Below are 16700 nucleotides of genomic sequence, written 5' to 3'. Positions count from 1 at the left end.
AGTGATATTTTCCAGGCTATTGGTGTGACAGGCTCAGTTAACTGTTAAAGTAATCCATTTTATACTTCAAATTCAGTAAGGTTTTTGGGTTTTCCTTTTGTTACAATTTTTACAGTGTTTTGGTGCTGCTTAGGGCCATTTGGTCATGTGATCCATACTAAAACTCCTTGTGACTTCATTAGGGCAGAGTTTAGGTCACTGACAAAATTCATAATTCTAAGTAAAATAATTTTTTATGTATTAAAGCAAGAAGGCAAACAGAATGAAGAGAAAAAGACCACTGAAAGAGAGGCTGTACTCTCTGCTTTTCTGCTTTGGTGTATCTTTCATGTCAATATATAATTGTGGTTTGTTTGTTTTTTAGGGCTTGGTTGGTTGGTTTTAGGGTTTATTTATCTTTCTTCAAAGGGACAAATTTCACAAACATCAGTGAAATTGGTTTTGAGATTGATGAGAATTCAGGCAGTTGTTTGAATCAAAGTCCTCTAGTAAGACTTCATTCACTAGTGAAAAGACAAAACTGGGGGAAGCAAGAGATGGAAATTTAGAACAGTCTTGGTATGTGAAGTACAGAAACTTGATAAGGTGAAAGACATCAGGGAAAAATCCACAAACTGCAGGGCTAAGTTCAAACAGATTTGAGCTTTAATTACAGCACAGATAGATGAAAAACAATCTTAGCCATGTTATGCACTCATGAGTGCTTGGATGTGGTGAAATTGTTAATAAAGACCTAGAAAAATAGTGATGTTTGATAAATATTTGTTTTCTGGATTTGGAAATCAGTCAGCATGATTTTATGGCATAAAGGTCATGTCAAATCTGTCTCTATCCTTTGCTGAGATTAAAAGTTTGATTGATAAGGATACTTGTGTTGTATAGCTAGACTTTTTATGGTGTTCAGTTTGCCACTGCATTACATTCTGATTAAGAAGTTAGCACAAAGCAGTATGAATAAAGTACACATTAAATACATTAAGATCTGGCCAACTGACAGGTCTAAAAGTGGCTGTCAGTGGGCAATCATCTCTGAATGGATTATTTCTATTATAGTTTTGTAGAAGCTGGTATCAGGAATATTACTATTCAACATTTTCACTAAAGATAGGGTACAAAGTTAATAGATAACTTTGTGGTACAAAGATGGAGTGGTAAAAAAGTGGGTAAAACAGGGCAGTGACACAAAGCAATTTGAATTGTTTGGTAATCTGGGCACACTGAACAAAATGGGTTTTTAATATGCAGAATGTTGACCAGGCCTATGGAACTGGGAAACAGTATATTGGAAAGAAAGTGGTTTTGAGATGGGCGTCCTCCTCCTCCTCAGCTTCACAGTGGGAAGCCAGCCCAACCAAACATTGCAACCGTATGGCAGAAGGGCCTTCTGTAATATTTGCACAGTCAAAAGGAGGGACACAGGGAGGTAGGACAGGAGAAGGTGTTTTGTTTTGCTCTATAGCACTGGTGAGGCTGCTTCTGGCATGCCATGCAGTTCTGGTTAAGCATAACATTAAAATAATCCTGAAAAGCAGGAGTGTGAGCAGAGGGGAGGGCTAGAAAGAATGTTGAGTTGCAGGGAGTGTCTTTTAACAACAAATATTAAATTTTACACAATGATCTTAATTGAAAGAAACATCAAGGGGGGTGACTTCTGTGAGCATAAGGAGGAAATACTGAGCAGGACGTACTTTTTTAGTCTCTCAGGGAGAAGACCTGCAGGAATGAGTAGTTAAAAGCCAAAGCCATGCTAGTTCAAACAGGAAATGAGACAAACATTTTGGAATAAATCATAGAGAAAAATAGGTGCTTTTTAATTTTTGCAGGTGGAGATTAACAGTCCTTTGGTAATGCACACATTAATTAAATACCCCTGTACTGAGGCCAAAATGTTGTGATTGGGCGGTGTGTAAAGGATGTGGGATATTAATCTGATTCTTCTATGACTTAGTGTTCCCTCTGGCATTAAGCCTATGATCTCTACTTTCTCCATGCATCTTTTATATAAACACCTCTCTCTTTTTAACTTACAGGCTGCATGTATGAAAAGGGACCTAGGCAGTTTTATGATGACACTTGCGTTGTTCCAGAGAAGTTTGACGGTATGTATGACACATCTTTCTCTCTTTTTCTTGTGTGGGGAGATGAAAAAGGAAGAGATGAGGGACTTTTCTCTGTTGCTGATCAAAAAACCTCGCTAACGTTCCAATTTAGGATTCCTTAACGCACCATTTGCAGTGCGCCCAACCAAAGCTGACCTTTGTCTCTTGAAACCAAAGTCTCCTCTTCAATAGGATGTCGTTCTACTTTTGCCGGCGAAGGATGCTTGTATCCAGAGTTGCGACAGAGGAGCTCAGTTCCTGTACTGTTGAGAAGTAATAGGAGGATTTCCATTGCCCTGATGATCACATACCATTTCTTGTTTGAGATTTAATGAAAGCTCTTCTTATAATTAACAAAACAGCAGCTTTGGTTTTACTGAGGATTAAGCCTCTTTTCTTCCTGTCTGTGAAGTGATGAATAGTGGGGAGTGAGTGTGTAGGGAATTTTCCTGTTTGTGTCAATGTATTTGCGCTAGGTTAAACATTGTACGGGTGGTTTATTTTTCAGTGGGATTGATAACAATTCAATTATCTTTCCACCACAGATTTTTTTTTTTTTTCAATTTAAAAAAAAAATAATTATCCTTAATTTGATGAAAATCAGTTTCCTGGTGTAACTGAGTTGATTTCAGATTTATTTCATTATAGACAAAGTAGATGGACTTGGTATTTCTGGCTGGCGACTCTGGTAGTCCGCAACTTTGGGATGTAATATGCAGACCAGTTACTTAAATGTGCTAAAGTAGCTTCTTTGCATTAGTGTATGTGTGCCCACCTTTATTTATTTTACCAGGAAAGATTAGATAATTTCTGATAAACTTGTGAATACCACTCTGACCATAGCTGTAAGTAGAGCTGAGAACTCTTGGAGTTGTAATTCTCCTGCTTGATTTTGTTTGTTTTCCGCCAAGAATCACTTCTGTGGGTTACAAAACTATTGCATGTCTAGCAGCATTTGTTGTGTTTGCTGAAAAAACAGGAGACTTCAAAATGAAAGTAACTCAGAGAATTATACGTTCTTTAAACAGAGGTGTCACAGGGATTAATAAGGAATAGCGAGAAATAAATAGAAGATTTTAAATACTATTAGACCTAACTGAAGATTGTTCAGTCCAGTATTGCATTGTTACTGGATAGACACATTCACTCAAAGGGTGATTTATTGAAAGTCTACTTCATGCCTTAGCTTTGGAAAGTATGTTTTTGTTGTGTTATTTGTGTTTGTTTCATTGGTTGTTGTTTTTTTTCTTCTTCTTTAAAGGACATGTCAGTTTTTTTTCTTCCCCCAAAATGATTATGCACCACCTGATCTCTTTTCAGTACCAGTGGCAAATTTGTATTTGCATTTATGGGAATGAGATCAGACCTTGTACTGTAGGAAGTTAAAACTCTTTGGGCATCTTGTTTGTCCATGTCTTTCTTGAAAATCCTTTCTTACTTGTTTCAGTTTTGTGAAGGGAAGGGAATAAAAATGGAAAAGAAAGAAATGTTTGGAAATATTTGTGTGCTTGCAAAGCAAACTGTCTGCTGTTAGCTTCTATGACTGTCCACTGAGAGAACACCTTGTACTCTAGAAGATTGATGCTGCGGTACAAATAGGTGTGTTTATACTTGTAGCGTGATGACTTTTGAGGAAAAATGCAGCAGATGTGGCCTCATGTTTTGGCCAGTAAAGGAAAAACGGTTGAAGAGGCCAGGACTAGTCTTGATGTTTCAGAACTAGATTCTCAGCTGCTTTATTAGAAATTGGCACAAGCAAAGAATCTGATCCTTTGTAACACTGCACTTGCTATTTGTGCATTGCTCAGCTATCGTTAAAAGAAAAATCCTGTCCTTGAAAAGGAAGACCTTTCAGGAATGGAACTTGAACCTCACATAAACCAAAAAGCCTTGTGTTGATTTATTTGTTTTCTACAGCTATTGACTCAATTTTCTTTCCTGATTACAAAAGGAAGCGCTCCATTTTTAATAGTATTATTCTTACTTTGACTCTGTAATGGCCATCAGAGCATCCTAATGTTGTGGTTGAATGTAAAATCCTGGCTTTCTGTATTAAAGAGGTCACACTGCTTAGTGGAGAGTATTGCTGTTCTGGTAGTTGAAATGAGGAGTTTTACCAGCATATCAAGGATTGCTGTCATTGTGTGCAGAAAAAATCCACTTTCTGCTTCAGCATCAGGCCTTTAAGCTATTGTTGTTGCATGAGTTTTGTTTAGTATGAAAGTGATTTGAAAACAGTATGGATGTAGCAGGATGGGTTTTCATTGGTAGTTCGTGGAACAGAATATTATTATTGTTGTGTTTTAAAAGCTTCCTCTGGATTTGAAAATTTAGAAAAAATAGCTTACTGCTTTTCAGGGGGAATAATCTAATATGCAGATAGGAGTAAAAGTAATATATGCTTATATGCAAGTCCAATATGCCACAGAGGAACTCGCATATCTGCAGGATTTGCATACCTATACATAAAGCACATGCTGGTTAAGTCCAAGTCAAATACTTTGTCAAATTTTCCTTAGAAGCATTTGCATGCAAAAGAAGTTTCACTCAGCAGGGCTTTGCAGCTTTCTGAAGCATACATTACATTTCCAAAACTGGGGCTTGTGCAAAGTATAGTACACAAACACAGTTCTTCAGACATCAGAGTTGCTTACAAAAATAGTTCATGGTCTTTCAGATAGAGGATATTGCAAAATGATTTGCAAGTGAGATTTGCATGTATCCGAATGGGGATAGACTTAGGGAGACTTCTGTAAATCATGGCTGAATTTAGGTACTCGTTACAGATTCACAGATTGCTTTGTGTTGTAAGGGATCCTCAAAGGTCTTCTTGTTCCACCACCCTCCAGTAAGCAGGGACACCTCCAACTAGATCAGGCTGCCTGTAGTGACATCAAGTCTGATCTTGAATGTCTTCAGAGATGGGGCCTCAATCATATCCCTAGGCAACCTTTTCCACCCTTCTCATTGTAAAGAACTTCCTGCTAATGTCCAACCTAAATCTGTCCTGCTCCAGTTTAAAACCATTGCCCCATATCCTACCACTACAAGCCCTTCGAAAACAGTTCTTTACCAGCCTTCCTACAGGTCTCCTTCAGGTACTGAAATGTATTTGTAAGGTCTCCCCAGAGTCTTAGCTTCTCCAGGCTGAACAGCCCCAATTTTTCCAGTCTGTCTTTGTAGGAGAGGTATATTAATATGAGAGGGTATATTAATATGTTATTGTAAAAGTGTTTACAATTACCAGCAGACAGAGGAATGTTGCATTTGTGGATGACTGGGTAGTAAGAATTTTTCTCTCTATTTTGCTAACCCTAATGATTGCTTTGCTGGTTCATCTGGCAAACTGAGCACATTGCTCATCTAACGTTATTCCTGTTCTGTGCAGGTGATGTTAAACAGGAGCCAGGCATGTACCGCGAGGGACCCACGTATCAACGACGAGGCTCCCTTCAGCTGTGGCAGTTCTTGGTAGCTCTTCTTGATGACCCATCAAACTCTCACTTCATAGCGTGGACTGGCCGAGGCATGGAATTCAAGCTGATTGAGCCAGAGGAGGTGGGTCATGTCCACTCCTGCAAATGTAATAATGCTCTTGAAGACCTAAGCCTTGGTTTCCTTCAATATTTTGCTTCACAAGCATTTTAGAAAGGTGACAAAAAGGACTGGCAAGTGAAATGCTTTGGTTAGGAGAGCGGTGTGGTTCAACATAGACTTGATTCCTAGTCCCACAAAATAATAAAAATAATGCAAGCACCAGAGTTACGAAATAGCCAGCATTAATTGTGGGGCCTGCATTTTTCAGAACCACTTAATGGGTAGAGCTGTGTTCCAAAACCCTTTGAAAACTTGTCCCTGAGTAGTCTTTCCGTGTCAAATATTCTTCAGTGTGAAGTTGTGGAAACTGGGAAATTTTAGCCTGTAGAGTGATAGACCCAAGTCTGACAGATGGCAAAGGAGCATGCTGAGATTGTTAGGCAATGATATGAACACCTCTCTTTTTACAGTCTTCTTCAGAGTTTCCCTTCTGGTCTGTATTGTTAGGTTGTTTAGTGCATGCTTAGATCCTAAGCTTGCAAATACTCAGACACATGCACAACTCCTGAACCATGAAGGACTTAGGGGGTAAATAAAATTACTTGTATTCATGAACATTTGCTGAAGCATGACTTGGTTCACTTCTGTGATAAACAGAGGTAAATTGAACACTTTTTTGGACTAGGTGCCTTTGCATAATCTATTCTGTATTCTAAACAGCCCTGGAAACTGTTAGAAGATCTAGTGTGCATGAATTTGATTGTAAAACTGATGTGGGTGATCTGATCAGGGCTGTCAAAAAGCAGTAGCATTCTGGTTTGCTTTTTTGCCTCTTGGACAGGGTTGGGTAATAGAGGAGACAGCAGCAAATTTTCTATCAGGATCCCCTCTGAGTTAGAGCTGAGTGGGAAGCTTTGAGGATCTAAGACTGCTTCTGCATGTCACCAGCAGTTTCTGCTGTTTGCTGTGTATCTGCTGGCATAAGTGGCCCTGAAAGCTTTCCTGCATTTAAGTTACATTGTCTGCCAACAGCCCTAAGGGGATGATTGAGTAGTTAAGGATGGCAGCAGGACTGATACCCTTTTCCTTCCTGACATGATCTATCTGAGAAGCAAGTTGCTGCAAGGACCCATGTACTGGCTCTTGTTTATCTGAGCATCCCCCTCAGTAGTGATAGTTACTGTGGCAGATCCTGGCATCATGCATCTGAGCACTCAACCACAGAACAGTCTGAATTGAGTTGACACCAAAGTTTTTGGGCAGGTCTGCATCCTTAGCAGGCCACATGGACTTCTTCTTAGTTGTGTGACCTGACCCAGAACAGAGTGAAATCTCTGGAAAGGTTTTTGTTTGATTTTGGTGAGTTGAGGTATCCAGTTTTTCACCCCGCCCCTATTTTGGTATTTTTTTTAACCCTCTTAGCTTTGTCTTTGAGGTGTGTCCGAAGATTTTCAAGCTTAAAGAAACTTGCTGAAAAATGGTTTCCAGCAGATGGTGCAAAAACTTTATAGATTTTATTAGCTAAAGAAGGAAAAGGAGCAAAACAAAACCTTAAGATTTTTTAGTTGTGTAATTTTCTGAAGAACTGGATATTCTGATTTTAGTTAACCAGATCATCTGCTCATCTGACTTTGTAGCAGTTGCTTTGTGTTTTTGAGCAGCACTGTATCCAAGATCTGGAGGAGGCAGGCTGCTTGAAACTTGCCTCACTCCTGTGTGCTACAAAGGAGCCCAAGTTGTTTTCACATGAATTGCGTGTCATGGAACTGTTGATTAAAGTAAGAACAGCCTATGGGAAGTTGCACACTTCTGCTGTTTGTAAATTGAAGGGAAGTCAAAGGGCTTGTTGGTTCAGCTGTGACAGGTTAGGATGTCAATGACATGACCTTTGCATCTCATCCCTTTTTGCATGTTTGTGCTGCCTTGTAGAAAGGGCGTCAATAAAAATTAATATGTATCTATGCCTTGAGCACCTAGTTAATTCAGAAAGTGGACTGTGGAGGCTAAGAACTGGGGGTAGGTGCATTTATGCTGCCTTGTCACAGGGACAGCAACCTTCAGCCAGGAGGGTTGGGGGAAGGCTGGAAGCCTGAATCCCTTTCCCAGAGCAAGATTTGACAAATGCTGTGCAGTTCAGAGACCGGAAGACTCACTTGCCAAGACTACTTCTGGACCTGTTTGCTTATTTGGGAATATCAAAACACCTCGCAATATAGCGTATTCTCAATCATTATTTTGTTGTAGTTATCTTTGCTGTGTATTTATTTATTATGGAAGCCTGTTAAGTTGGGGACTTGTAGGACTCTGATTAATGCAGGGAAAAAACTTGGTAGGAATAAACAGAATGATGTAGGCGTGTGTGAATGGGTGAATCAAGGTTACACATCTAGGCTAAATCTACAGCTGGAGTACACTGACATGATTGGAGGTATGTTTCAATACAGCTTTAGCATAGCTGAAGTTAGCAGAACCATGGTAATTTACATAAGCCTGAAAAGCAGCTCCAATGAAAGGAAATAATGCTTTCAAAAGAAATCTGAAAAATTATTGTCCAGATGTATATCAAAGTCCTGGATTTTGTTGTTACTTAGTCCCCTTCAATTCTCAGTGCTGCATGTTGTCTGTTTGCATCAAAGAAAGCTCCCGACACCTCTGGGAAAGTTTTGTAGAGCAGTAGTCTGCAGGGGAGCTGCTTGGCTGCTCTCCCCTTTTTCCAGAGCTGTATGTATATCACAGAATGTTAGGGGCTGGAAGGGACCTCAAAAGATCATCTAGTTAAACCCCCCCTGCCAGAGCACCTATACCAGATCACACTTGAATGCATCCAAGCAGGTTTTGAATATTTCCAGAGAGGGAAACTCCACAACCCCCCTGAGCAAGCCTGTTCCACTCTTGCATTGCCCTCACAGTGAAAAAATTTTTCCTTATATGTACCTCTCAGACATTTTTTTTTATAGAATGTGCTTTAAAGAGTTCATCATCTCTGACTATTTTTTCCCCTATGGTGACATGATAGTCATTTGTATAGCCAGTAATTGAAATGTCACCAACAGCTGATGATAATTTCAGCTGGAGGATAAGCAGTTAAGCTCTTTAAACAAAAGGTCTCTTTGTCTAGAACTACCTTTGGCAATAAAACAGGAAGTGTAAGGGCAAGTACAAATCATAAGTCAGAGCAGAAGACATACTGTTCTCAATGGAACGGCTTCACAAGTTGCTTACATCTCCTTGTTTGATTATTTTCTAAGGGAAATTATGCAATTGCAGCAACGAAATTTCTGTCTCGTTCTTTATACTACCTTAGAGTTCTTCCAAGCAATTACCCTGCCTCCTCTGATAATTCATTTTCTTTGCTGAAGTAATATTTTAAGAGTGGGAGTTGGCTTTTGACTTATATCTCCTAATAATCTCAACTGTGCTGTCATTCCAAGTGCAGCCTGTGTTAGTTGATGAGCTGAGAGTGTATACTTGTGTGTTTAGTATAACTTAAGCGTTCCCACAGCAGGAAAACCATAGGAATAGGGCAGCATCAGACTAAAGGAAAGTTTTCATCTTTCATGGAAGTTTTCTGGTGGAACTTGAGACAGTTTGTATATCATCTCTACTTATGGCTTTATTTTTTTACTGATTTACTTCATTAGTAACAAAGGGAAACACCCCCAATCCTGGACCACATTTGCAAATAAGCGTCTGCTTCAAGTTTAACGGATGACTGTGTGTCCAATTAAAAAACATAGTAGTCCATGGGAAATTCAGGTCATAGCAACCTTTTCTCTTGTGATTATTCATTGCACCTGCCGAGTTCCCCATCGTCCATCCCCAGATAAAGTATCTGATGATAAGGCCTGCTTGTTAAACGCATTTAACAAATGAGTGCTAATCCATTTTTGTGGCAGGTGGCACGTCGCTGGGGGATTCAGAAAAATAGGCCAGCTATGAACTATGATAAACTTAGCCGATCACTTCGCTATTACTACGAAAAGGGAATCATGCAAAAGGTGAGTAGCTGATTTTGTATTAAATTTCACCAGTGTTGCATGTTAATCCATAAGTCAGTTTACAAAGAGTGCCTGTAACTACATTGCTTAGGTAGGTTTTTCATCTATTTAGGCAAACACAAAGCTTTTTCCAGTATGTGCATCAAGGTATTTTTTTCTGTGTTAAAAAGGTCTGTGGTTTTAGTTCACACAATGCACACCGTGATTACAGGGAAAGAGGTAACATTCAAAAATATCCAAAAGAACTTCCTGGCACCTGGGAAAGGCAAACAGTAGAGTATGGTATGAATAATGTTTTGCAGATCTAAATTAGTTGCCTAGTGCTTGGGTACCATGGTAAGTGCAAGATAGGGAGAAAAGTTATATCCATTAACATACCAAATACTTTAATATTTTACCAGTAGTGTTGCAATAATACCATTTAAAAGTGTAATGTAATATTTTATAATAGGCTGAATTATGGGATATTTAACCATAACTTATGTATAACAGTCTGGTCTTTTACTGTGTCTTGCCAATTTACGTGGATATTTTTAAGTCTTGTTATGTAGTACTGCATAGATTGACTGAGAAATCAATAGGAGAGACTTCTCTGCTGCCATCTACGGAACTGGCAGGTGTGATCAGAGATTGTAATGAACACCTTGTGCTGTAAAACTTGTTCCCTATCTTTTCACATTAGTTTTGTGACCAGTGATGACTAACATGTTTAAACCTGCCGTTTGCCAATTCCTTGAACAGAAGCAATGCTCTCAGCTCAAGTTACTGGGCAGCTTTTCCAGTAGGCTTTGTGAAGTCTTGGTTTGAAGTTGCCTGTTCTCTCTCAAGTTCTCTTGCTTTGTTGGTGGGACTGTTGTAGTTCTCTTCCTTTTTTTCGCTATTCACCTTAGACAACAGTCTGGGCTAGTGTTGGCTTGTGGTACTTAAGTAGGACAGTGCTGCATGTGTCACATAACTGTGTATTGAGCCTTTGTAAAGTGGACTGGAGACGAGACTCACTTGGGGAGAAACAGAAAGGTTGATTTTACTGGGTGGTGCTTCAGGCAGAAAAGTTCCTTATTGCCAGTTACAGCTCAGCTGCATAGGCAGCTGTGCCGGCACAGTTCAAAGGCAGCAGACAGGCAAGAATAAATAGCAAAGAGAGGGAAACAAGCTGAAAAGGTGGGGATGGGATTACCATAAGGCTGATAATGGAGCCCAACCCACACATGCATTTAATATGGAAAGTTTACCAGTACTTCTGACATCCAGCTCGATACGTTTTTATTTTTTTACTAATTTATCACCCACCTTAAAAAGCTAGTTTAGATGCTTGTTTTTCTGACATAGCAATGTTTTAGGTTTTCTCCCTGGGATCACTCTATGTGGCCAGTTACTGTATGTTTTAAAAACAGTGGTGGTTGTAGATTCATATTGTTTCTTTGCTGTAAGGTTTGTATGGACAGTTCCCCCCTTTTTGTTTAAGTTAAGCAATGACAACAGGTTAAGCAGTTGCCTAGTTTCTGAATTCAGCCTTCAGTCTTGTCAAACTTGCTGGCTTTCACCTGATCAAAACCATTCTACTGAAGATACAGCCTCTACCAAACCTTTGCATTATTTGTAGAAAAAATAAGCTGAAAATGTAAGACTTAAGACTATTTTGCACCCATAAGAATATAATTCAGTTTGCAGTGCTTGTGTCACCTTCATTCACTCACTTGCAGTGATGTGCTAGGTAGAGTTACAAGTAGTAGACAGTATGACCTTTATTTTAAAATAACTTTAATAAATCATGGATCATATTCTTAAATATAACCTTTTTAAAGAAGATGCTTGAGAAGACACTTCAATGACTATTTTAAAAAGAAGGCAATGAAGAGAGACTGAGAGACCTGGGGCTGTTTAGTCTGGAGAAGACTGAGAGGGGATCTGATCAATGTCTATAAATATCTGAGGGTGGGTGTCAAGTAGAAGAGGGCAATCTCTTTTCCATGGTGTAATAAGACAAGGGACAATGGATACAAACTTGATCTTAGAAGGTTTCACTTCATCATGAGGAGAAACTTCTTTATGGTGAGGGTGATGAAGCACTGCAACAGGCTGCTTGGAGAGGTTGTGGAGTCTCCTCTGGAGACTTTCAAAACCCTCCTGAATGCATTCCTGTGTGGACTACCATGTGTGATCCTGTTTTTGACAGGGGGTGGACTTGATGATCTCTGGAGGTCCCTTCCAACCTCTAACATTCTGTAATTTTGTGCTTCTGTGAATTGTGTATTTTTATCATTCTTTAGACATACAGTGCTGTTTCTGAGTAAGGGAAAACTTCAGAATCCTTGGACAAATTGCCCCTCCATAAGCAAATCCAAATGTCCCAGCTTTGCATGAGCAACTGCTAAGTACATATTAACCTACGTATTTGCTTACGCTGTCCCTGTACAATCAGCATGCTCTATAACTTAAGTGCTTTTGTACATAAGTATGAATCAATCCCTGTAAAGTGAAATGCAGATCTCTATCAGGCAATGTGACTCTTTTTTCCACTTTGCGCACAGACGGTTGGACTTAGTCATTTTATTTTGCAACTCTAGTGACAATTTGTTTACATCTTCCAATAAGAACAGTTCTATTTGTGGTTAAGTATAGGAAGTGATCACAAACAAATGTTTAGAAGTAGAATGCCTAGTCTGTCTTCCAACAGGATATCACGTGTGGCAAAGTCAAAAGTGTTCTGCACAGTCTGCCTCTGCAGATCCCCGTGGTCTGTGCTAAGGCATTGCCTTACCAGTTCTGCTATTGCAGTACTAATTGCATAGCGAAGGTGAGGTGATAGAAGAAGAGGTAATGGCTTCAAACCAGAAGATGCTAGATTGAGTTTAAACGTGAAGAGGAAACTCCTCACCATGAGAGTAGTGAGGCAGTGGAACAGGTTGCCCAGAGGAGTTGTGGAGGCTCCAACCCTGGAAGTATTCAAAGCCAGGCTGTACAGGGCCTTGAGTAACCTGGTCTAGTAGGAGGTGTGCCTGCCTGCGGCAGGGAGGTTGAAACTGGTTGTTGAAGGTTCTTTCCAACCTAAACCATTCTGTGATTCTATGTTGAACTTGGAGTTGCAAAACTAAAACACTGCACCTTTTTCTCCCTTCTGTTGTCTTAAGGTGGCTGGAGAAAGATATGTCTACAAGTTTGTGTGCGACCCTGAAGCGCTTTTCTCCATGGCTTTCCCAGACAACCAACGCCCCTTACTGAAGACTGACATGGAGCGCCACATCAATGAGGAGGACACTGTGCCTCTGTCCCACTTTGATGAGAGCATGGTCTACATGCAGGACGGTGGCTGCTGCAACACCCACCCCTATAACGAAGGCTATGTCTATTAACAACTGTGACAGTGAAGGGGGTGTTTTCCCCCTCCCTTAGGCTTCTCCTCTTTCACAAGACCCAGAGGAAAGCTGAATCGACTTCAGTTTGTTTTTTAAATAGTATACTAAAAGGGGCTTTTCCTGTTGCATTACTCCTATGGTCTGCCATGGACAGCGCACTTTATTTGAAAGGGGAGGGATGGAACCTAAACGTTATTCTGTGTAACAGGAGAAAAAGGGTGGGTTTGCTTTTTACTTAAGTTTGGGAAGGGAACATACAGGTTTTAAGTACAAAAAAAAAAAAAAAGAAGCTATATCATGTCTGTTTTGTTTCATATCAGCATAAGATATTGTACATTTTCTCTGGGTATCCGTAGTACAGTTAATTCTCATTGTGCAAAATAACCACTTGATGATGGTATCAGCACAGCATGCCTAGGGCATTTGTTTCTTGCCACTCTTAATTGTATTTCTGCAGTTATAAAAGAGACGCAAAGCATATACCACAGCATTTAATTTAGAAGCTTGCAGTGGCAGACCTTGCACCTTGCCTCTGAAAACAACCTGATACTCAAGAGAATTTTATTTGTTTGTTTATTTTTTTTATTTTTCTGTGGCCTCAAAAAAAAACAAATTCCTGTTTAATGACAGAATGGCCATAAGCATGGTGACCAAGCAGCAAAACCCCTGACTTCAGACTGTGAGCCATATGCTCGTATCTGGTGCCACGTTGCTACATACGTGGCCCATGCAATGGCTTAGACCTTTCAAGATCCATTTGAAGGTAGTAATGACATGTGGTAGGCTTTCTGATGATCATGTCAGCATTAAATACAGGATCATGATGGGGAGGGAGAAAACATTTTGTATCCTTCCATTTCCTTTGGTCCATAAATAAGTTATTTAATCAATAGGAATTAACTGTACTAAGTCACATATCTAATTATGCTGTTTAGACACAGCAAGCACTCCTTGGGAAAAATATCCAATACACTAAATAGGTACTTTAGTAATTTTTAGACACGGTACCCATTAATATACATTTAAACCTTTTACTGCTGTGTTATGTTGATAACATATATAAATACTAGATAATGCTAATGCTTCTGCTGCTGTCTTTTTCTGTAATATTCTCTTTGATGCTGAATTTACTATGACCATTTATAAGCAATGCTGTAACTACAGGTAGCATTTCAGGACAAAATAGATGACTTGAACCATTTATTGCTTAGAAAATCGCTTAGGCCATAGCTGTGCTATAAGCAGCTTTTACGTGCATCCACAAATGACTAGTAAGCTTCAGCTTGCTAAGGAAAGCTCTGCAGAACCTTTTGTAATTTTCGGTGGAACGGAGACTTAAACGACCTGTCAAAGAGTTACCATGAAGTCGCTGTATGACGTTGTAGTGCTGGCACTGATGTTACCAATCTACTTGTTTTGGACACTAAATGTAAATGTGATCAGATAACGCTCGGAAGACAATTTAAATTTTGAGGGTTGGGTTGGTGGGTTTTGGAGGGTGGGGGGGGGGGTTGTTTGTTTTTTTGTTGTATTTGTTTTGGTGGTGGTGTTATTATTTTTTCAAATAGTTTTATTTTATGAGAGGGGAAATCTGGACCACAAGCCACACATGCTATTCTCTATGTGAAACAAGAAGGCCCTAGCAAAATTCCAAACCTTATAAGTATTTACGAACACCTTTTCTGGAATATACACTGTTTCCTAGTGTGAAGGGAGAGGGAGAATGGAGTAGCATCTGGATTTCTTTTTTGGCCCAGTGAAATTTAAATAGGTGTTACATGGGGTACCTCATTTTTCTGTATTCCTGAGAAATGGGAGGAAAATGAATGCATAATTGTACAAGAAGAATAATTTTCATCGTAATGGGTGGAATTCCAAGACAATCCTAGGTGGTGGGTTAATTTTCCATCTTCTGTCAATTAAGACAGTAGTTAAGATAGGAATATTTGAATATGCAATTAATCAAAAATAAAGAATTAGTGATCACTAGAAACCACAGATGCATTAAAAGAAACCCACATTTGGGCAGGTATTTAATTTACTCAGATTCATAAGACAACATGGGAGTGTATGTATGCCTTAATATGTCACCTAATTCTGTCATTTGAAAGTCTCAATGGCACTTAAATTTTCACTGATCAGCCCAGGATCAGAAGTCTAAAATTGCAGAATTAGCAAAAAAAAAAAAAAAAAAAAAGGAAAGGGAAAAGGCTGAGCAAGATTGTTTTAAAACAAAATGTGGTTTCCATTGAAATGAGGTTCAAATGAAACATGCTTTGATGAAAAGTCTTTGGATTGGTTTTGATTCTTTGATGTCAGTACGAAGCGCCTCTTGCCTGTGGCAGGATGTGGGTATTGGGGAAAGGGATTGGACAAAAAAAAAGGAGAAAAAAAAAAAACAAAAAAAAAAGAAAAAGGAAAAAAAGTGCATCAAATGTGTAATATTTAAGAAGAAATATATATATTTATCTGTATACGGTAGTGACTCACTGAACGAAACAAGCGATCAGACCAACATTACATGATCTCTCAGCAGAAGATATAAAAGTCTTTCACTGAACTGATTAACCCTTTTTAAAATGTACCTAAGAGGTTTATTTAAAGTCTGTTTTTATTCCAATTTTTTGTTTGTTTGGGGTTGGGTTTTTTTTTGTTTATTTGTTTGGGGTTTTCAGGTAGAATAATAAATCTGGCAGCTGATTTCTGCAAGATTGTTGTGTATTGGATTCCTAACCATTTGGACTGGAGAGGCCCCTGCAGTAAGGTTCTACTTTTGGAAGATCAGAAGATGATCTGATGATGGTCTGTTCCCGGTGCCTAAAATGGCTTCCTGCAATGTAGAACCAAAAAAACCCCAAACCACCACCAACAAACAACAACAAACACAACAAAAAAAGGAAGTGAGGAGTATGAACAATTCAGGTGAATGTATACATGAGTTCCAGCCAGGATTTGGACTGCCACAGCATCCTATTTGACTGTCAAAAAGGAAGAGGATGTATGTAAATGTAGAGAAAGACTGATTCTAAGAACACTTAACACATTTTCACAGGGCATTTTAATACCCTACTGAATTTTAGTGTGGGGTGTTTGGGGCTGGGATGCAAGTGTTTGTTTTTTCATTTGATTGGTTTGGGTTTTTTTGGTTTTGCTTTCAAGCTGTGCCACAAGTGGACAGTAAACGCAGATTGCACCTTTCTTTTTAGGAGGAGCTTTAATAAGGTTGGTTTGTGTGTGTTTGCTTGTGTGTCTTTGCTGCCCAGAGCAGTGCTACTATGAAGCAAATCCAGGAGGCATCACTGCAAGCACCACACAGGCATGGTAGGGCTGTAGATGCTTGGGTTTCCTCTGCTGTGACAGTTCAGTTGCACTGAATTAGGTAAAGATGTAGCAGATCCCCTCAGAATCCATTTGAGAGAGTTAATACTACAGGTTTAGGGCAGTGCATAAGTTTTGCTGTAGTGATGTGACTTTCCATGACAGAAAGCCGGAGCCTTTTCTCTTTCTCACACCAATCAGACTTGCCCACACACCAACTATGGTGCAAATCTTAATACTACGTTCTCTGAAAGCATGAATTCTGTGTGCTTGTCAGACCAAGTCAGTTGGATGCTTTGGTAACCAGTGGATACAAGAACATTAAGGGTTGTTTTTTTCCAGTAATTCCCTGTGAAAAGGCCTTTGCTCAGAATCTTTGCATCTGACATTCT

The 16700-nt window shown here is 39.4% G+C and overlaps 1 protein-coding gene across 5 annotated transcripts in view; it reads left to right on the top strand.

The window, feature by feature from the left end:
* The window catches only part of ETV1 (ETS variant transcription factor 1), a 66960-nt gene extending 52482 nt beyond the window's left edge, over positions 1–14478 (top strand). For 4 of the 5 annotated variants that reach the window (XM_054161133.1, XM_054161131.1, XM_054161132.1 and 1 more), the window contains 4 exons: positions 2031–2099; positions 5488–5657; positions 9533–9634; positions 12766–14478. In XM_054161133.1, the coding sequence (XP_054017108.1) occupies positions 2031–2099; positions 5488–5657; positions 9533–9634; positions 12766–12987 (563 nt within the window). In that variant the 3' untranslated portion in view covers positions 12988–14478. Of the gene's footprint in view, positions 1–1681; positions 1845–2030; positions 2100–5487; positions 5658–9532; positions 9635–12765 lie in introns of those variants that run through there. The other variant, XM_054161135.1, reaches the window with a different exon arrangement.
* Positions 14479–16700: the final 2222 nt, after the last annotated feature.

The sequence above is a fragment of the Dryobates pubescens genome, chromosome 4, assembly GCF_014839835.1.
Source record: "Dryobates pubescens isolate bDryPub1 chromosome 4, bDryPub1.pri, whole genome shotgun sequence".
Classification (NCBI taxonomy): Eukaryota; Metazoa; Chordata; class Aves; order Piciformes; family Picidae; genus Dryobates; species Dryobates pubescens.
Note: the sequence above shows the minus strand (reverse complement) of the source record. Positions and strands in the feature narration are given on the sequence as shown.